Source organism: Alosa sapidissima, chromosome 2 (genome assembly GCF_018492685.1).
Source record: "Alosa sapidissima isolate fAloSap1 chromosome 2, fAloSap1.pri, whole genome shotgun sequence".
NCBI lineage: Eukaryota > Metazoa > Chordata > Actinopteri > Clupeiformes > Clupeidae > Alosa > Alosa sapidissima.
The window spans coordinates 25981425-25996114 of NC_055958.1; the positions used below are offsets into that span (position 1 = coordinate 25981425).

A 14690-nucleotide genomic window follows, 5' to 3' on the forward strand; every position below is an offset into this window, starting at 1 on the left:
GGAGGAGGCATGTAGGAATGGTGAGAGAAAGACAGACAGAGAGAGAGAGAGGGAGAGAGAGAGAAAGAAAGAGAGAGAGAGAGAGGGAGAGAGAGAAAGCGAGAGGGGGGGAGAGAGAGAAAGAAAGAGGGGGAAAGGGAGAGAAAGAGAGAGAGAGGGAGAGAGAAAGAAAGAAAGAGAGTGAGAGGGAGAGAGAGAAAGAATGAGAGGGAGACAGAGAGAGGAGAGAAGGAAAAGAGCAGGTGAGTCACCTTATTTCTGTCTGGGTGACAGGAATGAGCACTACAACCCTCCTGGTTATTCAGAAACAAACACAAACACATAGAGCCTGCATGCTGTGAATGTGGCAGCATTAGGGATGTTTAAAATAACCAGTTTGGAGTTTATAAATAACCGGTTATAACGTTATAGGCTAATCTCAGTTCTCTTCTGTTACATGTTTCCTACTCTTTAAAATCTACTCTATGGTATCTACTCCCTCCTGTGTTCCTGGACACTGTTGTAGCATATCAGGTGCCCTTTCTGCTAATTTAACAAATCACAAAAAAGTGACACTATTGTGTATATGACTATGATAAGGTTACATAGTGAGAATTGCAGAGGAACTGGCGATCCCTGAATTGTAGAAATTAACCATGAAACTAAGGTTAATTCTTTCACTGATAACCGTGCCACCTAATTTTAATCCATGGCATCCTTAGGCAGAATACATACTGTATGTATGCATGTATGAATAGGAGTGTGTGCTGGTGGTCATTTTCTCACAGACCAGTAATCCTGTTGAGCTTGGTATAAGCACATCAGTTCCAGCATTAAGGGATATGCGCAGTACACACCCACACACACCTGTATGTACATATGCTACATGGCAATGTATGAGGACACTATACAATATTCAACAGGTACAGTGTTTTTGTATGCGGATCTACAAACTGTCTTTATGAACCAACAGAGACATACATAACAGCACACACACACACACATAGACACACACACACACACACACACACACACAGATCTGCATTTGAGTTTTGTCGTGTCCCACTCACAGCCAATGAGCATGACGCAGATGGAGAAGATCTTCTCGGAGTTGGTGTTGGGCGAGACGTTGCCGAATCCCACGCTGGTCAGGCTGCTGAAGGTGAAATAGAGCGCCGTCACATACTTGTCCTTGATCGACGGGCCCGAGCTCGGGTCGCTGTAGTTGTAGCGCTTGCCGATGGACACGCCCAGGTTGTCCAGCCAGCCGATCTTGTGCTCCAGGTAGGGCTTCTCCACGTTGCCGATGGCGTACCAGATGCAGGCCAGCCAGTGGGCGATGAGCGCGAAGATGCACATGAGCAGCATGAGCACGGCTGCACCGTACTCCGAGTAGCGGTCCAGCTTGCGGGCCACGCGCACCAGCCGCAGCAGCCGCGCCGTTTTCAGCAGGCCGATCAGCGTGGTGGTCTGCAAACGAGGGGCATAACAGACACAGGATTAGGTGAAGGACGTTTCGTCTCGAAAACTAGACTGGTCTCTTAAGGGAAGAAAATGGGTTCCCTAATTCAAAGGTCTTTAAACTCAACACTTACTTAACACTGTATTGATTCAATGTTTTTTTCCCCTCTAAAAGTAGCCCTTAATTACCTCTAGTTTACAAACGGAGGAGATAAAGTCGATATGGGACTTAAATAAGATGTGCCAGCCAGGATGCGTCATATGTATTCATACGTTTTTTTGTCTGCTTTTCATATTCAAATGTCCTCATTTTGGCATGCGATGCTGGCACGCTCTTCCAGGGCCAAATTAACACACAGTCAGGCGGAGGACACCTCTCATCTGCCAAGATCCACTGGGGAAACACGGCCGAGGCTGGGGAATATGCTGTTTGTTCTATCTCATCGGCATCGCAGACGGCAGCACTTACACCCCGTCCTCTATCGGGAGTTCGCTGCTTTAGTTAACAATTAAAACACAACATCGGAAATTGAGGTTAGAGAGAAAGCACGGGGATATTTTTGGGAGAATGTCTTCCTGGACACAGCTGACAGCGATATGCCTGAGGGGAGCGATGTTGTGGTGTGCAAGAGAGAGAGAGAGAGAGAGAGAGAGAGAGAGAGAGAGAGAGAGAGTGAGAGAGAGAGAGAGAGAGAGAGAGGGAGAGAGAGAGAGAGAGAGAGAGAGAGGGTAGCAAGGATGGCTCACGGTACTGTAGTATTGCAAAGAATGACTGTGAATGATTTGGATTTAACAGGGAACTCTGAAGTGATTTATACATGTGCTTTACACAACTTAAGTCTTATTGAACGATGGCTAGTAGCTCAGTTAATATAGCTATATGAAAAGTAAAGGAGATGGTGGTGTACTATATGTGGTATATTTGGGGTATACTAATTTGGCCTTGAGAAGTACATCAACATCAGATTTAATGCTTACAAACATAAGCATACACCAAAGATATGTTAGTACCGTACACAACTTTGTGAGATACTGTCTGTTCATATTCATTCAACAAGGTTGGTGGAGATAGGTAAACTCTCATTCATTATCATATGCACGCTACTGTACGTACTGGGCAAGCCATCATCTCGCGCCATGCATAAAAAGGGATCTCTGCTCATGTGGATTGAGGTCAACAAGATGCGCCCACAATGTTTTTCTGAATTACTCCCTTGCTTTTAGTGTCCAACGCGGTCTTTATAGGCCGCTGTCATATTAATCTACCTCTGGTCGCAGTGACACAGTAAACATATATTGCGGTCCATTGAAAATGTCACAAACAATAACATAACCCATGTCCTCGACTGCCACAGAGAGCTTCATTTAGATGATGCGATGCTTGGGATGAAGATGTCCCACATCAATAATTGAAACTGAGATGGAAATTCGGGATTCATGGACTGCCTTTGCTTGAAAAAGTCATCACTTTAAGTTGTTCTTTAAAAGCAATAGGCGGATAAAAGCAGGCATGTTCTTTGGAATAAAAAGAGAGATTGAAGCAATTCTATAAAGCATGCAACACACACACACACACACACACACACACACACACACACACATACACACACAAACACACACACACACACACACACACACACACAGAGAGAGAAGGCATTTTCATTAAAAGGTTTCCATAAGCTGCTGAGGTACAGTAGCACTGCTCTCAGTGCAGTGCGGAGGTGGGCTAAAGCCCCACATGTGACTCCTGTAAATGAAACACGGGAACGGCCTCCTGAATCCACCATCTGTCCGCTGCTCATTTGCTGCCCCTCTAAAAATACAGATGACTGGCCACAGCAGGGCCATAGTCCATCTGGTCAACCGCAGGAGGAGAAAACCCTGTAACGAACGAATAACTCAACCAAGTCGAGATTGTGCTCTGTCCATTCAGCTGAGGTCAGTCGAAAAAAGTCCCTCGAAAACTGTGCTGCGATGTCATTCATAAATGGCTAGCCCTGTGAAACGTGAAATCAATGTTGTTCCCCATTTGGAGCCTAAGTAGACAGCTTGCCTAGTGTTATTAAATTAAAGCTGTGCCATACAATGGCAAGGGAGGAGCTCTGTTTCCACCGTCTTAGAGCCGGCTGACAGAAAACCATGAGAGAAAGGCTCGGCGGGGTGGGGGTGGGCAGGGTGGCGCCTTCCACCTTGAGGCTTTGGGCTGCGATATAAAGTACCCGGATCACTGTGGTCTCGCACACCAGCTGCGCTTTGAAAGAGCCGAGTTTTTGGAATAAATAGGCCTGGGATAAATAGCACCCGGCTCCTTTGCAGCGTCTTGCTCAAGAAAAGCAGGGCGATCCAAATGGCCACCAATTACCCTTTAAACTGCTCGCCGCCGAGGCTGGTCTCTGACAGAGCTGTTTGTCAGACCGTCCCCCCCCCCTACACACACACACACACAAATGACACATCTCCGGAGTAGTTGTCTAACGGATGGCCCTGGCACTGCAGGCAAGTGTTAGCCTTTAGAGAACAACATAAGAAAGATGTTCATGACTGTCTAATTAGTGTTTCAGGTACAGTAGTGCAATCCCTCTGGGCAAATGACAGAGGGCTGTCTTCTCAGGGAGACAGCTCTTCATATGACTGATATCTACATGAGATTCTTGAGAAAAAAAAAAAGAAAACGGCAATGAAAATGCAATATCTAAATTGGTAAAATTCTTTTTTTTTTCCAACAAAACAAAGATATTCTCAGTGCCAAATATCTAAAGATACAGAACATCCCTGGTGAGAAATTCCAAATTTCATTCAACTGAAGAGCCCGCTATGGTGTCAGTGCTCTTTATTTACTGAAGCCTTGCTTTGTATCCAAGACAAACCATTACATCACCATCCCTGGCCAAAGCTTCAACTGACTATGCACATCTGGAGTCCCCCATTACTCTATCCGGTCACGTGGAACAGCATGTGCCTAAATGCCAGGATGACCCATTGATGGGATATTCTCACAGGAATAAACAAGCCTTCCTGGCCAGTAGCCCACTAACAGAAGCATGTAAGCTGTGTAAACAATCTCTCTCTCTCTCTCTCTCTCTCTCTCTCTCTCTCTCTCTCTCTCTCTTTTCTTCTCTCGCTCCCCTCCTCATTTAAATGCACCATTGATTGCCATTTGGTAAGCCATTAATCCACATAAATGGATTTTAGAAACGGCCACCATTCAGAAAAAAAAAAAAGAAATCCAGCATTGCATCTAATACAATAATCCCCTCAGATCTGAGACATGAAACATTCAGGTTTTAAGAGGCTACAAGTGAATAGGAACTGAACTCCCAGGACCCCATTTAGAGATGGGGAGGAAAAAAGAGCCCGTTGCAGACAGGAAGGGCAGCTCGGACGCTTACCTCATCGGATCCCGACCCGAATATGAGCAGGTCGAAGGGGATGGCTGCCACCATGTCGATGAGGAACCAGCCCTTGAAGTAGTGGATGGCTATCTTGGCCGGGTGGCTGACCACCTCCTCGTTTAGGTTGACGTAGGTGGTGCGGAAGTTGATGAGGATGTCGATGATGAACATGATGTCCACCATCAGGTCCACCACGTTGAGCGGGCTGCACGAGTAGCCGCACTCGCGCCGCTTCTGCTCCTCGCGGTCATTGAGCAGGAAGGCGGCTGAGTAGGGTGTGAAGATGGCCGTGTAGATGACGAGCAGCAGGATCAGCCAATCCCACACCGCTTTGAACGGGCTGTAGTGCAGGATGGTGAACTTGTCAATGCGAGACGTCTGGAGTTTGTACTCGGGCAGCACGTCAGCACCTAAAGACAAGACCTACAAGCACAGACAATGGGAGAGTTAGTGCCATGAAGAAGTAGGCATAAAAGATCAGTTTCTGTTTTTATATTATAAAATATATTATAAAAAAGTCCTATAAGTAAAATCTTTGTTTTCTAGGTGTGGTTAACAAGCTTTATTGAGACTGTTCTTATCTTCAGGATCACCAATTTTACCAATTTCACATGAAAAACTAATAAAGATGAGCATTTTTCAGTGTGAAGTAATAACATTGCCAGTAATAACATTGCACACAGTCTAATATGTCTCTGCTTTGTCTTTATTTTCGAAATGCTTCCTTTCTCATTTCTAATGTCAAATACAACTATAGCACAGCTTCAGAGACTAAGGCTGCTTCTTATCAGAACTGACTTGTCATTTTTTAATTACTTCCAGGCTGATATGTCTCTGTACTTTTCTATAAAGCGGTTTCAGTTATTCCTTTGTGAGTCTAGTGTTCTCTGTGGCACCACTATAAACACAAGCATTTTTATTTCCTTGAAGGCATCATTGACACTGACACAACTACTATCAGAGGCAGAAATATTTATCCGCCTTTGCTCCTCTATCCAAGGCAACCACAGTGTCATTCATCTCTCTGCCTGGTTATTGCTAGAGCAATCCAGGTAAGGCATTCCGCCCAAGGGCATGACTGCAGATATGATTCTGCAAATCTGAGAAGTGGTGCTGCTAAGCTTTCTCTCAAAGAGCACTGCGGGTCTCGGCTTTCATCTTACACGGAAGAGGCCAAGCACCGCACTAAGTACTCACGTCCAACGTGGCCCCTGCTGTTAGGGTTATTATCACAGCATAAGACAAATACAGCATCCAGTGCTCTGACAAATGACTCATTAAACTGTGTGCTTTCAGAGGCTGGGTTGGTGACGAGCACCCACCTCCCCCCTTTTGTATTTGATTTCCAAACACTCCAATATGCTACTGGTTACGTGTTGTTCCCATTCCTGCTGAATGACGCAGCCGCGTTTGCTAAGTACCTTAAGATGCTAGATGAGAAACCCAAATGGAAAATCTGATCGGCCCGTGTCCGAGTCTGCAAGCAGAAGGTTGTGACTTTGTCATTAATTAAGGCCTAATCCAGGTGCTGAATGCTGTAACTCAAGCCTCACAACAGTGGGTGCCGCCGTCTGTATAATGAGCTGTGACAGTCAGCAAATGAGTGCACTTTTCTCTGATAAATAGTTCATTAGAAATTGGGAGAGGCAGCGGAGGACTTGTTTAGTGTCACATCAGCACATTCCTTTGCAGTGCCGCTGATGAATCGGAGATCGCGTTTTCATCCATCCGCACGGGCAGCGCAGATAATTTGAAAATCCCTCAAATGTGACAGGCCAAAAGCACGAGCCGTCGCACAAAATGGAGCTACAACAATAGCCATCTCTGCACTTTGTGGTGAAGGCTTCCATCCATTGAGCAGAGACCATCACGGACACACACACACACAGACAAACACACACACACACACACAAAAAACGGTTTCTCGTTCCCTTTTCAGCTACCACAAAAAAGGGGGATGTGAGTGCCATTAAGGAGACTTGGCCTGCTGCCCTGAAGTGCAAGCCGAGACTGATTCTGACATTAGGGAGAGCACAGTTGTGTATTTACCCTTGGAGCCAGACCACATTCAGTGCAACCTTGAGTGAGAGTTTCAAAGGTACTGCCAGGGCAGGGGCAGAACAGCACACAGTGTTTTTTTTTATTGTACATATACAACAAATAGATGCAAACAAATCAATGTGACACTTTTTAAAAAGCTTTAACAAGAATGTTTTCTCTCATCGCAGACAAATCTATTCCAGGGCTTAAACAGGGTTTACATTTGTCACTACTGTATGTCAACGAGAGGAAGAAGATTTAGGATTCTGTGACCTTTGTAAACACCATTCTGCTGTTGGCTTTTGGTTAAATATAATCTGTTTTACATACATTTCCATAAATATTCCACCAAGCAAACCTTGCTTCCTGTAGTTAAGCTGATGGAGACAGCTCTTCCTGACCAAAAGTAATGTCTAGATGAAGCCATCGATTGCATCAATAAAATCTTTACCATAAAGTATGGATGCAGAAAACAAATGACTCATCAGGCACAGACTATATTCACACATTTCTCAAAGTACACACAGCCCTTACCTGTGTTACTTTCTCTGTCACGTTGTGTGTTCGATCTTTGACTTTTGGGGCAATGATGGTTTTCTCTGAGGACGGTGGAGATGGGGGCTTCCTGTCATTGGCATCTGTGAAGTTGAGGGCAATGAGCGGAATCTTGTTGATGGTGCTGTACTTGTTGATGTTGGAGTCGGAGGTGGAACCCAACAGGCTGGATTTGAGATGGTTGAATGGACCTGGAACACAGCACACACAACCCACTGACCCTCAGAGACCAGCAGTGGTGTCCCATACAGTACAGCACACACACTCACACATACACACAAACAAAACACACATACACCCACCCACACACAGAAAACCCACATACACCCTCCCACACAGAAACCCCATATACACACACTGACAATAAAAACATACAGAGACACACATAGCACATACTATGAATACACTTAGACACATGCAAATATACCCATGTACAGATGTGCATATACACACACAAAGACACAAATCTGCAAAGAGATATACACATGATTATAATAGTGCATGTTTTCAAGTCAGCTCCTGTATTTGTGACTGTAACTCATTATATTTATTTGCAGTGGAAAATACATAATAATAAGATCATTATTATTATAGTACAGTATGTAGCCAGGGTTATGGAATGCAGCAGGAAATGTTTATATTTCACATTTCAGTGAGTTCTTGCAGAATATTCACTGGCAGGCTCTGTTGCTGTTTTGGTATGTTAACACAGCACACTAACTCTGTGGTAACAATGTAAACAACAATAAAAACATATACAGAGATGGAAGACAGTCAGACAGACAGAGACAGTCCCTGCCTGAGCGATGGCATTGATGAGATTGACTTATGAGGAGCAAGTGGATGGTGGTGGCGGTGGGGTGGTGGGGATGTTTGTGTTCGGGGTCTCATTGATTTCCCGTCCAATTAACAGCAAACCACATTTGATTCATGCAGGGGCACGGAGAGGTGGCCACGTCTCCGCCGAGCAGTCACCGGACCGAGGCGGACGTGGATGTGGACGCGAGCCGAGCGCTGCTATTCCACACTAACGACGGCCATGAGGCCCCAGCAACAGACAGCACATTAAAGCGGGACCGAGGAGCACCACGGCGAGTAGGAGGAGAAAGTGATCGGCACATGACATGACAGGCATCTGCGCTGGCTTGACATCCCCAGATAATACATGTAGCAAGCGCGTCAGGATGACTTCACCGTGTGTGTGTGTGTGTGTGTGTGTGTGTGTGTGTGTGTGTGTGTGTGCGCGCACGTGTGCATGTGATTGTGAAAAGACCTATGCTTCCAGGTCTTCCAGTCAATGGACTGATAAGCAGGAGAATAGGCATGAAAATGCAAAAAAAGGTTAAAGAGGATGTATGTTATGGATATACTGTTGACATTTAATATTTGCATTTAAAGACCTTTCTTTAAAAACCTATTAGCCCACATAAATGGGTCATTCATGTGTCATACTATCCACTTTCAACATCAAATCAGAATAATTTCCTCCAATCTCATCCTTGAACCAGAAATCAGGACTCAAGGATTATATTACGGAGAAGAAAAAAAAAAAGCTCACTAGAGAAGGGCTTGTTAGATCTGTTCTCAGGCTGCCAATCAGTGATCTGTGTGGAGTGGGCTATGTGATGACAAAAAGGAAGACTCACTTTCATCTCAAATCAACATAAGTGCTGTTGAGGAGGATGGAAGATTAGGGCTGTGTCTGGAGGCATTCTACCTGAGGCATTTTATCTGAACTTAGTCGGACAAAGGGGGGGGGAAGACAGAGTGTGACAGGTCTTTCTTGAGGGAAAGCAGGCTCTGTCTCATGTCCTTACCGAGTACAATGGAGTACTATTGATTTACTGTCTTACGATTTTTGGACCGTTGTGAGTTCAGCATTTGTGACAGAAAGTAGGAGCTACTCTAACCACTTTCAATATAATTTAGATGGAAACATAATAAGTACATCCATAGCCTGCTTCCAGATAAAACAAATGCAATGAAATGTTTGAACAAGACTTACAATTTCTACCGTTATTGACTATTATACTGGACACTTCATTTTTTTTCTTCATTCGCCTAACAACAGATGGATATTATATAGCATCATCTTATCTATGACCTTGCAATGACATTTAGAACAGCAGATTAGGTGAGTACCTTCACTTGTGTGCCTGAACACCCGCTTGGTGTTGGCGCTGAAGCTCTCGAGATCGTGAACCGAGGAAGCTCGCCTCCGACTATACAGGCTGTCACGGGACGGAACCTGGGCCAAGCAGGTGGTGGACTGGAGCAATGTGGAGCTGCGCCTGTCCCACGCGTCCTGCTTGGGGGACGAGTGGTTGACCGGGCTGGCCACGCTGACGGGCGAGGACGGGAGGCTAGAGCCGATGAGCGCCAGTGTATCGTTAGCCTTGGTGGGGCTGCAGCTGTCCTTGGTGGGCGAGCGGAAGTCCCTCATGGCCACTGAGTCCTCGCTGTCTTTGGGCGAGTCGATCATGACCGTGTCCGGATCCTCCTGGGGGAGGGACTGCTTGCTGGTGCCCAGAAGGCTGAGGGCTGGCAGGCGGAAACGGAAAAATCTCCCCTTGCCTGATGGAGGGATAACAATGATAAGAGAGGGCTTCTTTTGTTTGCAGAACAGATTGCAGTACTGATGTTTCTAATGACCTACCAGAAGAAATCAAGCATTTCAATTTAATTCAATTTGATATTTTAATGCAACAGTGCCACCATTAACTGATTGCATAGACTGCATTATGATGACAGAGGAAAGAGGAGCAAGACCGTTTGTGGGACATGTGTCAGGGTAAGACATCTCCAAGCAACAGATCAATAGGAAGGCAATAGTCATTAGGCCTTAAGCTTCTTTTACACTAGACTGCCCCGGGATAGCAGATCAGCAGCCAGCAGATTAACCATACATGTAAGGGGTTATACGCTGGCTTGAGTCACCTACAGGTTGACAACCCATGTCAAGGGTTGAATCTATGTATTAGCCTGTACTATTAGTTTAATTGGGCTGATGCAGGTTAGGGCTCCCCGCACATAGGTACCAACATTATCCAATGCTTGTCAGTTGAACATTTTAGTGCTGGTGTGCGTGGGCAAGTGACAGAAAGTGCCAGAAAGCCCACTCATGTCGGCACCTATGGGCAGTGCACTTTACCCACCTCGTGTCACTATAAAGCACAGGGTGGCAAGAGAGGGCAACAGTGAATGGACCTGAATGGGAACTTAAATGTATTTTCTGTCAACTGTTATCTAGGAATATGCAGGCACGTATTAAGAAAATAAAAAACATATTTTGTTTCTTCAAAAGCATCAAAAGCTTGTAAGTACAATGGCATTGCAGCTACCATTAGTAGCTTATTGGCTACTAGCAATGTGGCTTGCAGACATAAAAGTCCTACTTAAAACTTTCCTAAAAAATGCTACCAGTGGTGAAATGTTCTCTATGTTCTTTGTTTTGGTAAAACGTGAAGGCAATTTGTCTGTGAAATGATTATATTTTTTCTACAATTTAATAATTTGGGGCAAATGCTCCACTGTGACCCACTCAACTCTGAGTGCCCTTGCTGGTTATTACCCCAGGACCCATTACAGCAAAATGCTTTTCTCTACAAATGGGATGGCGATGGTCACGTCTTTTCCCCACCACAAACACTGCTCTCATCTGGCTGATGAATATGCAGAATCAAAGTAGGGAAAAAAAAAAGAAATTGCATCTGGTGGGGAACAAACAACAACCAAAATGTTGAGACATCGCTCGTTTGAATGTCACTGGCCCGTAGCATGAAGCCGAGAACAGTGCAGGTGAGCAGCTGGTCTAAAACAGTCCCCAGCTGAGGCAGACCAAGAGAAGTCATGAGCTAAGCAGGGTTTAAAAGGCTATTCCACTGCCTTTGAATAATGCTAAACAGTTTTCCAGGTGCACGCTCAGTATCAAAGGGACTTTAAATGAAAATGAGAAACTCCACTATGTTTATTAGATGAAAACAAATGTATCAGGAGGTGTCTTTTGGTTCTTAATTGGCCACTAGTCAGAGCTATACATTCTTGAAATAAGTACTTAATTAGATACTGTTTTTCAGCACGGTTATTGCTAATCAAGGCCTGAACAAACACACACACGCACACACATTCAAATTCCCACGGTGTCCAATATTCCCTTGTATTTGGCCCGCTTTGAAGATTATTGCATTAATAATTTAGTTGGTATAGATTTTTTTTTTAATCTATTGACAGTGCAGGTGACAAAGCCAACCCTCAGGAGCATCTTAATGGGACGGCTTTGAATTTTTGAAGAACTCAGCAGTTTGTGAAACATGACAACAAGGGGTGGAAAAAACACACACAAACAAACAAACAAACACACGCACACACACATAGGGGCATCTCCGGCTACCAGGCTGAGCTTAGTATCAGGTACAGTATCATGTTGGTACAGTAGCGTGCACAGAGGAGACACATGAGAGCGCTGCGCTCCACGGGAGGGTGCCTCTGAACCCGGCTGGGGCCAAAAAACACAAAACAAAAGCCGGGGCTGAAAGCGAAGCCCGACCGCGGAGGGAAACCTGAGGCGGGGGCCGTTTCTCAGCGCCACCTTTACACGTCGCCACCGACGACCGATGCCAGCTGCCTCCCAGCTGTCACATGCGCGCTCGTGTCACAACAACCTGGGCGCACAATGGTGCCACCGTGCCCTGACACAACTCGCGGACGAGCGGGGGGCACGCTCGCACCGCTGAGGCAGCAGATCCGGCCTGGGCATTTCTCGGCGTTGGGACAAAGGAATTTGGAAAGGGAAGCGGCAGGGAGGCAGAGTGGCGAGGGTTTCATACGGCGTGCTCATTAGAGCAGTCAGCAAATCTCCCCCAGACCCCAGGGGAGTGGGCTGACTTTAGTAACAGCAGAAAGTCACTAATTAGAAAACTAATATAAGGTGCTTTAAGGCTGTGGGATGAGGGCCTAGCGCTGCATGGCAGAGGGGGAGAATACAAGTTAATAACGCAGCCCTGGGGGTGGGGGGGTGGGGAGTTGGGGATCACTACCGCTGCCTCACACGGCTCCATCTCCAACCCGCCTGTTCATACACTCAATCATATCTGGCACTCCGGAGAGAGAAATTAATACTCTTTGTTCAGCTATTTATGTGTCTACTGTAATGCAACGCAGAGCTATTGAAACTCAAATGTGGTGCCGGCTTGTCTTTGAAGAGGTGCAACTCTTCTTTATGGAGACCCAAAAAAACAGAGAGAGTGAGAGTGCGAAAGGGAGCGTTTCGTAAGCGAGCCCTACTTAAGAGCCCGTGGCGAACAGGCCTGTTGTTGTGTGTTGCTCATTGCTTTAGTGAAGTTCAGATCTAACTGGCATGGATCATTGCTCGGCTAGGATTGTTGTGTTGACGAGAATATTTTACAGCCGAGGACAACAGAGAAGGAGCTTTATGTCAAGATCAATGCTATGGAGAGAGCCTGTTGGGCTAATTTGCAATGCCATTAAATTGTGCATGGGTCACTGGACTGAGCACATTCAATTTCCCCTCTCAAAGCAACTATAATTTCGTACACAGATATTAGATCAAAGTGGGAGACTGTGCTTAAAAGGATAAGCAAATAAGGGGAATATCTGCCTTCTATGCTCTAGAGGTTTTATAATATTAATATAATGTCATATTAATATTCAGGTAAAGAGCTGCCCCAAAGAATGTAAGTGGATAGTGTAGGTTTTCTGGCAGCACTATAAATATGTGGATAAATGGCTCTTCCTGTACCCTCCTCAAACTGAGCGATGCTCTCAGCACAGATTTCGGAGTCAAACAGTTATACTCCATTGTTCAACGACGTGTTGCCATGGTACCATAAAATATGAATACCCAACCCCAAGAGAGGAAAAAAATAGCTGTTCTCATTGGTCAATAAGGATCTTTGTCAGGGTACACACACACACACACACACACACACACACACACACACACACACACACACAAGCAACGCACACTTACACACACATTTATTCACTCCATCACCCTGCTAACAGTGGATGGATTCCTGCTGAACAGAGAGGCGGCAGACTCCTCCCTCGCTGCTCACTCTGGGCTTAGCACCTCCGCTCCAAAACACGCAAAGGTGCCCTGTTGACATTTACATCCCCCGACAGAACAGCAGTGGCCCAGGAGAAGACACCCCCCCCCCCTCCACACATACACACACATAGAGCCCCCACAAGCTCATTGCCTCCAAGTCATCCACTCCCCCACCCCCACCCCCCTTCAGTTCACACGGCACTGCTCAGTAAACCCACAGCTAAAAATATCCCTCGGCACACGAGAACAAAGAGCACTGAGAGTGGAATTCCAGAAATGACGAAGCAGCGGGAAAGTGGAGCAGGAGCGGCAGCCAAGCCTCTCATTAACTAACGGACTGACCCCCCCCTCGAGGCCGATCGCTCGCGCTCGCCCTGGCCTCTGCAGTCGGATGCTGACTACCTGTTCAGGTGCTTCACCCTAGTGCTACCAGTTTTGGGGCGCCAAGGTGGCGGAAAACGTGCGTTATATGCGGAGCGCTAGATAATTTCCGAAATAAACCCAGGGTCAAGTACAGAAATGTGCCTTGAGGTATGCCCAGACAACCTGAGCATACAACAGCTTGTCAATTAATCTGGATCTCCGGCCGTAATTGCACACACTGCATATGCAGATGAACGTGGATAATCTTTTATTAGCATGGCAGACAATTATGAGATTGGCCAGCCACTAAGTAGAGGGGGAGCTGGAGGAGGCCAAGCTTTCTCAGGACTGCTGATAGCCACCAAGGGCCTGCCGTCCAATTAGCCTGCTCTGCTGATGACCCCGCTCTCCTCTGCCAGCATGTCATCCATTTTAGAGGCTAGCCAGAGCCAAACTTTGAGGACCTCCTTTTGAATCCCTGATTTTTTTTATTTTTTTTATTTTTTTTTTGCACCAAGATGTTTTCATCCATGAAGAGGCCGCTTGGGGAAGGACTTTTACAGTAGTTGGAGGATAAGCTGTCCTCTTCCGCAGCCTATGGTTTGACAGTCTAATAAGCTAAATGGCTTAATCTATGCCGCCTGGAGAATAAGCAGCATTAATTATGTCATAATTACAGCTCAAGGTGTCAGAGCCGGCATGACCGCTCATCTCATTAATGCTATATGTTTCCTGTTTACATCACTGCGGCTACCCTTACATCTTACAGTTTTTACAACGTACATTTGAACACGACAATGTGCTTATGAGCTGGTCAGCGATGCTTGTAT

The 14690-nt window shown here is 45.8% G+C and overlaps 1 protein-coding gene across 1 annotated transcript in view; it reads right to left on the reverse strand.

Moving 5' to 3' along the window:
- The window catches only part of LOC121692603 (potassium voltage-gated channel subfamily H member 7-like), a 50410-nt gene that overhangs the window by 13487 nt on the left and 22233 nt on the right, over window positions 1–14690 (reverse strand). Inside the window, exons 4-7 of the mRNA XM_042071331.1 lie at window positions 9570–10001; window positions 7407–7618; window positions 4830–5255; window positions 1050–1449 (exon numbers count right to left, since the gene is read on the reverse strand). Of these exons, the coding sequence (XP_041927265.1) occupies window positions 1050–1449; window positions 4830–5255; window positions 7407–7618; window positions 9570–10001 (1470 nt within the window). The remainder of the gene's footprint in view (window positions 1–1049; window positions 1450–4829; window positions 5256–7406; window positions 7619–9569; window positions 10002–14690) is intronic.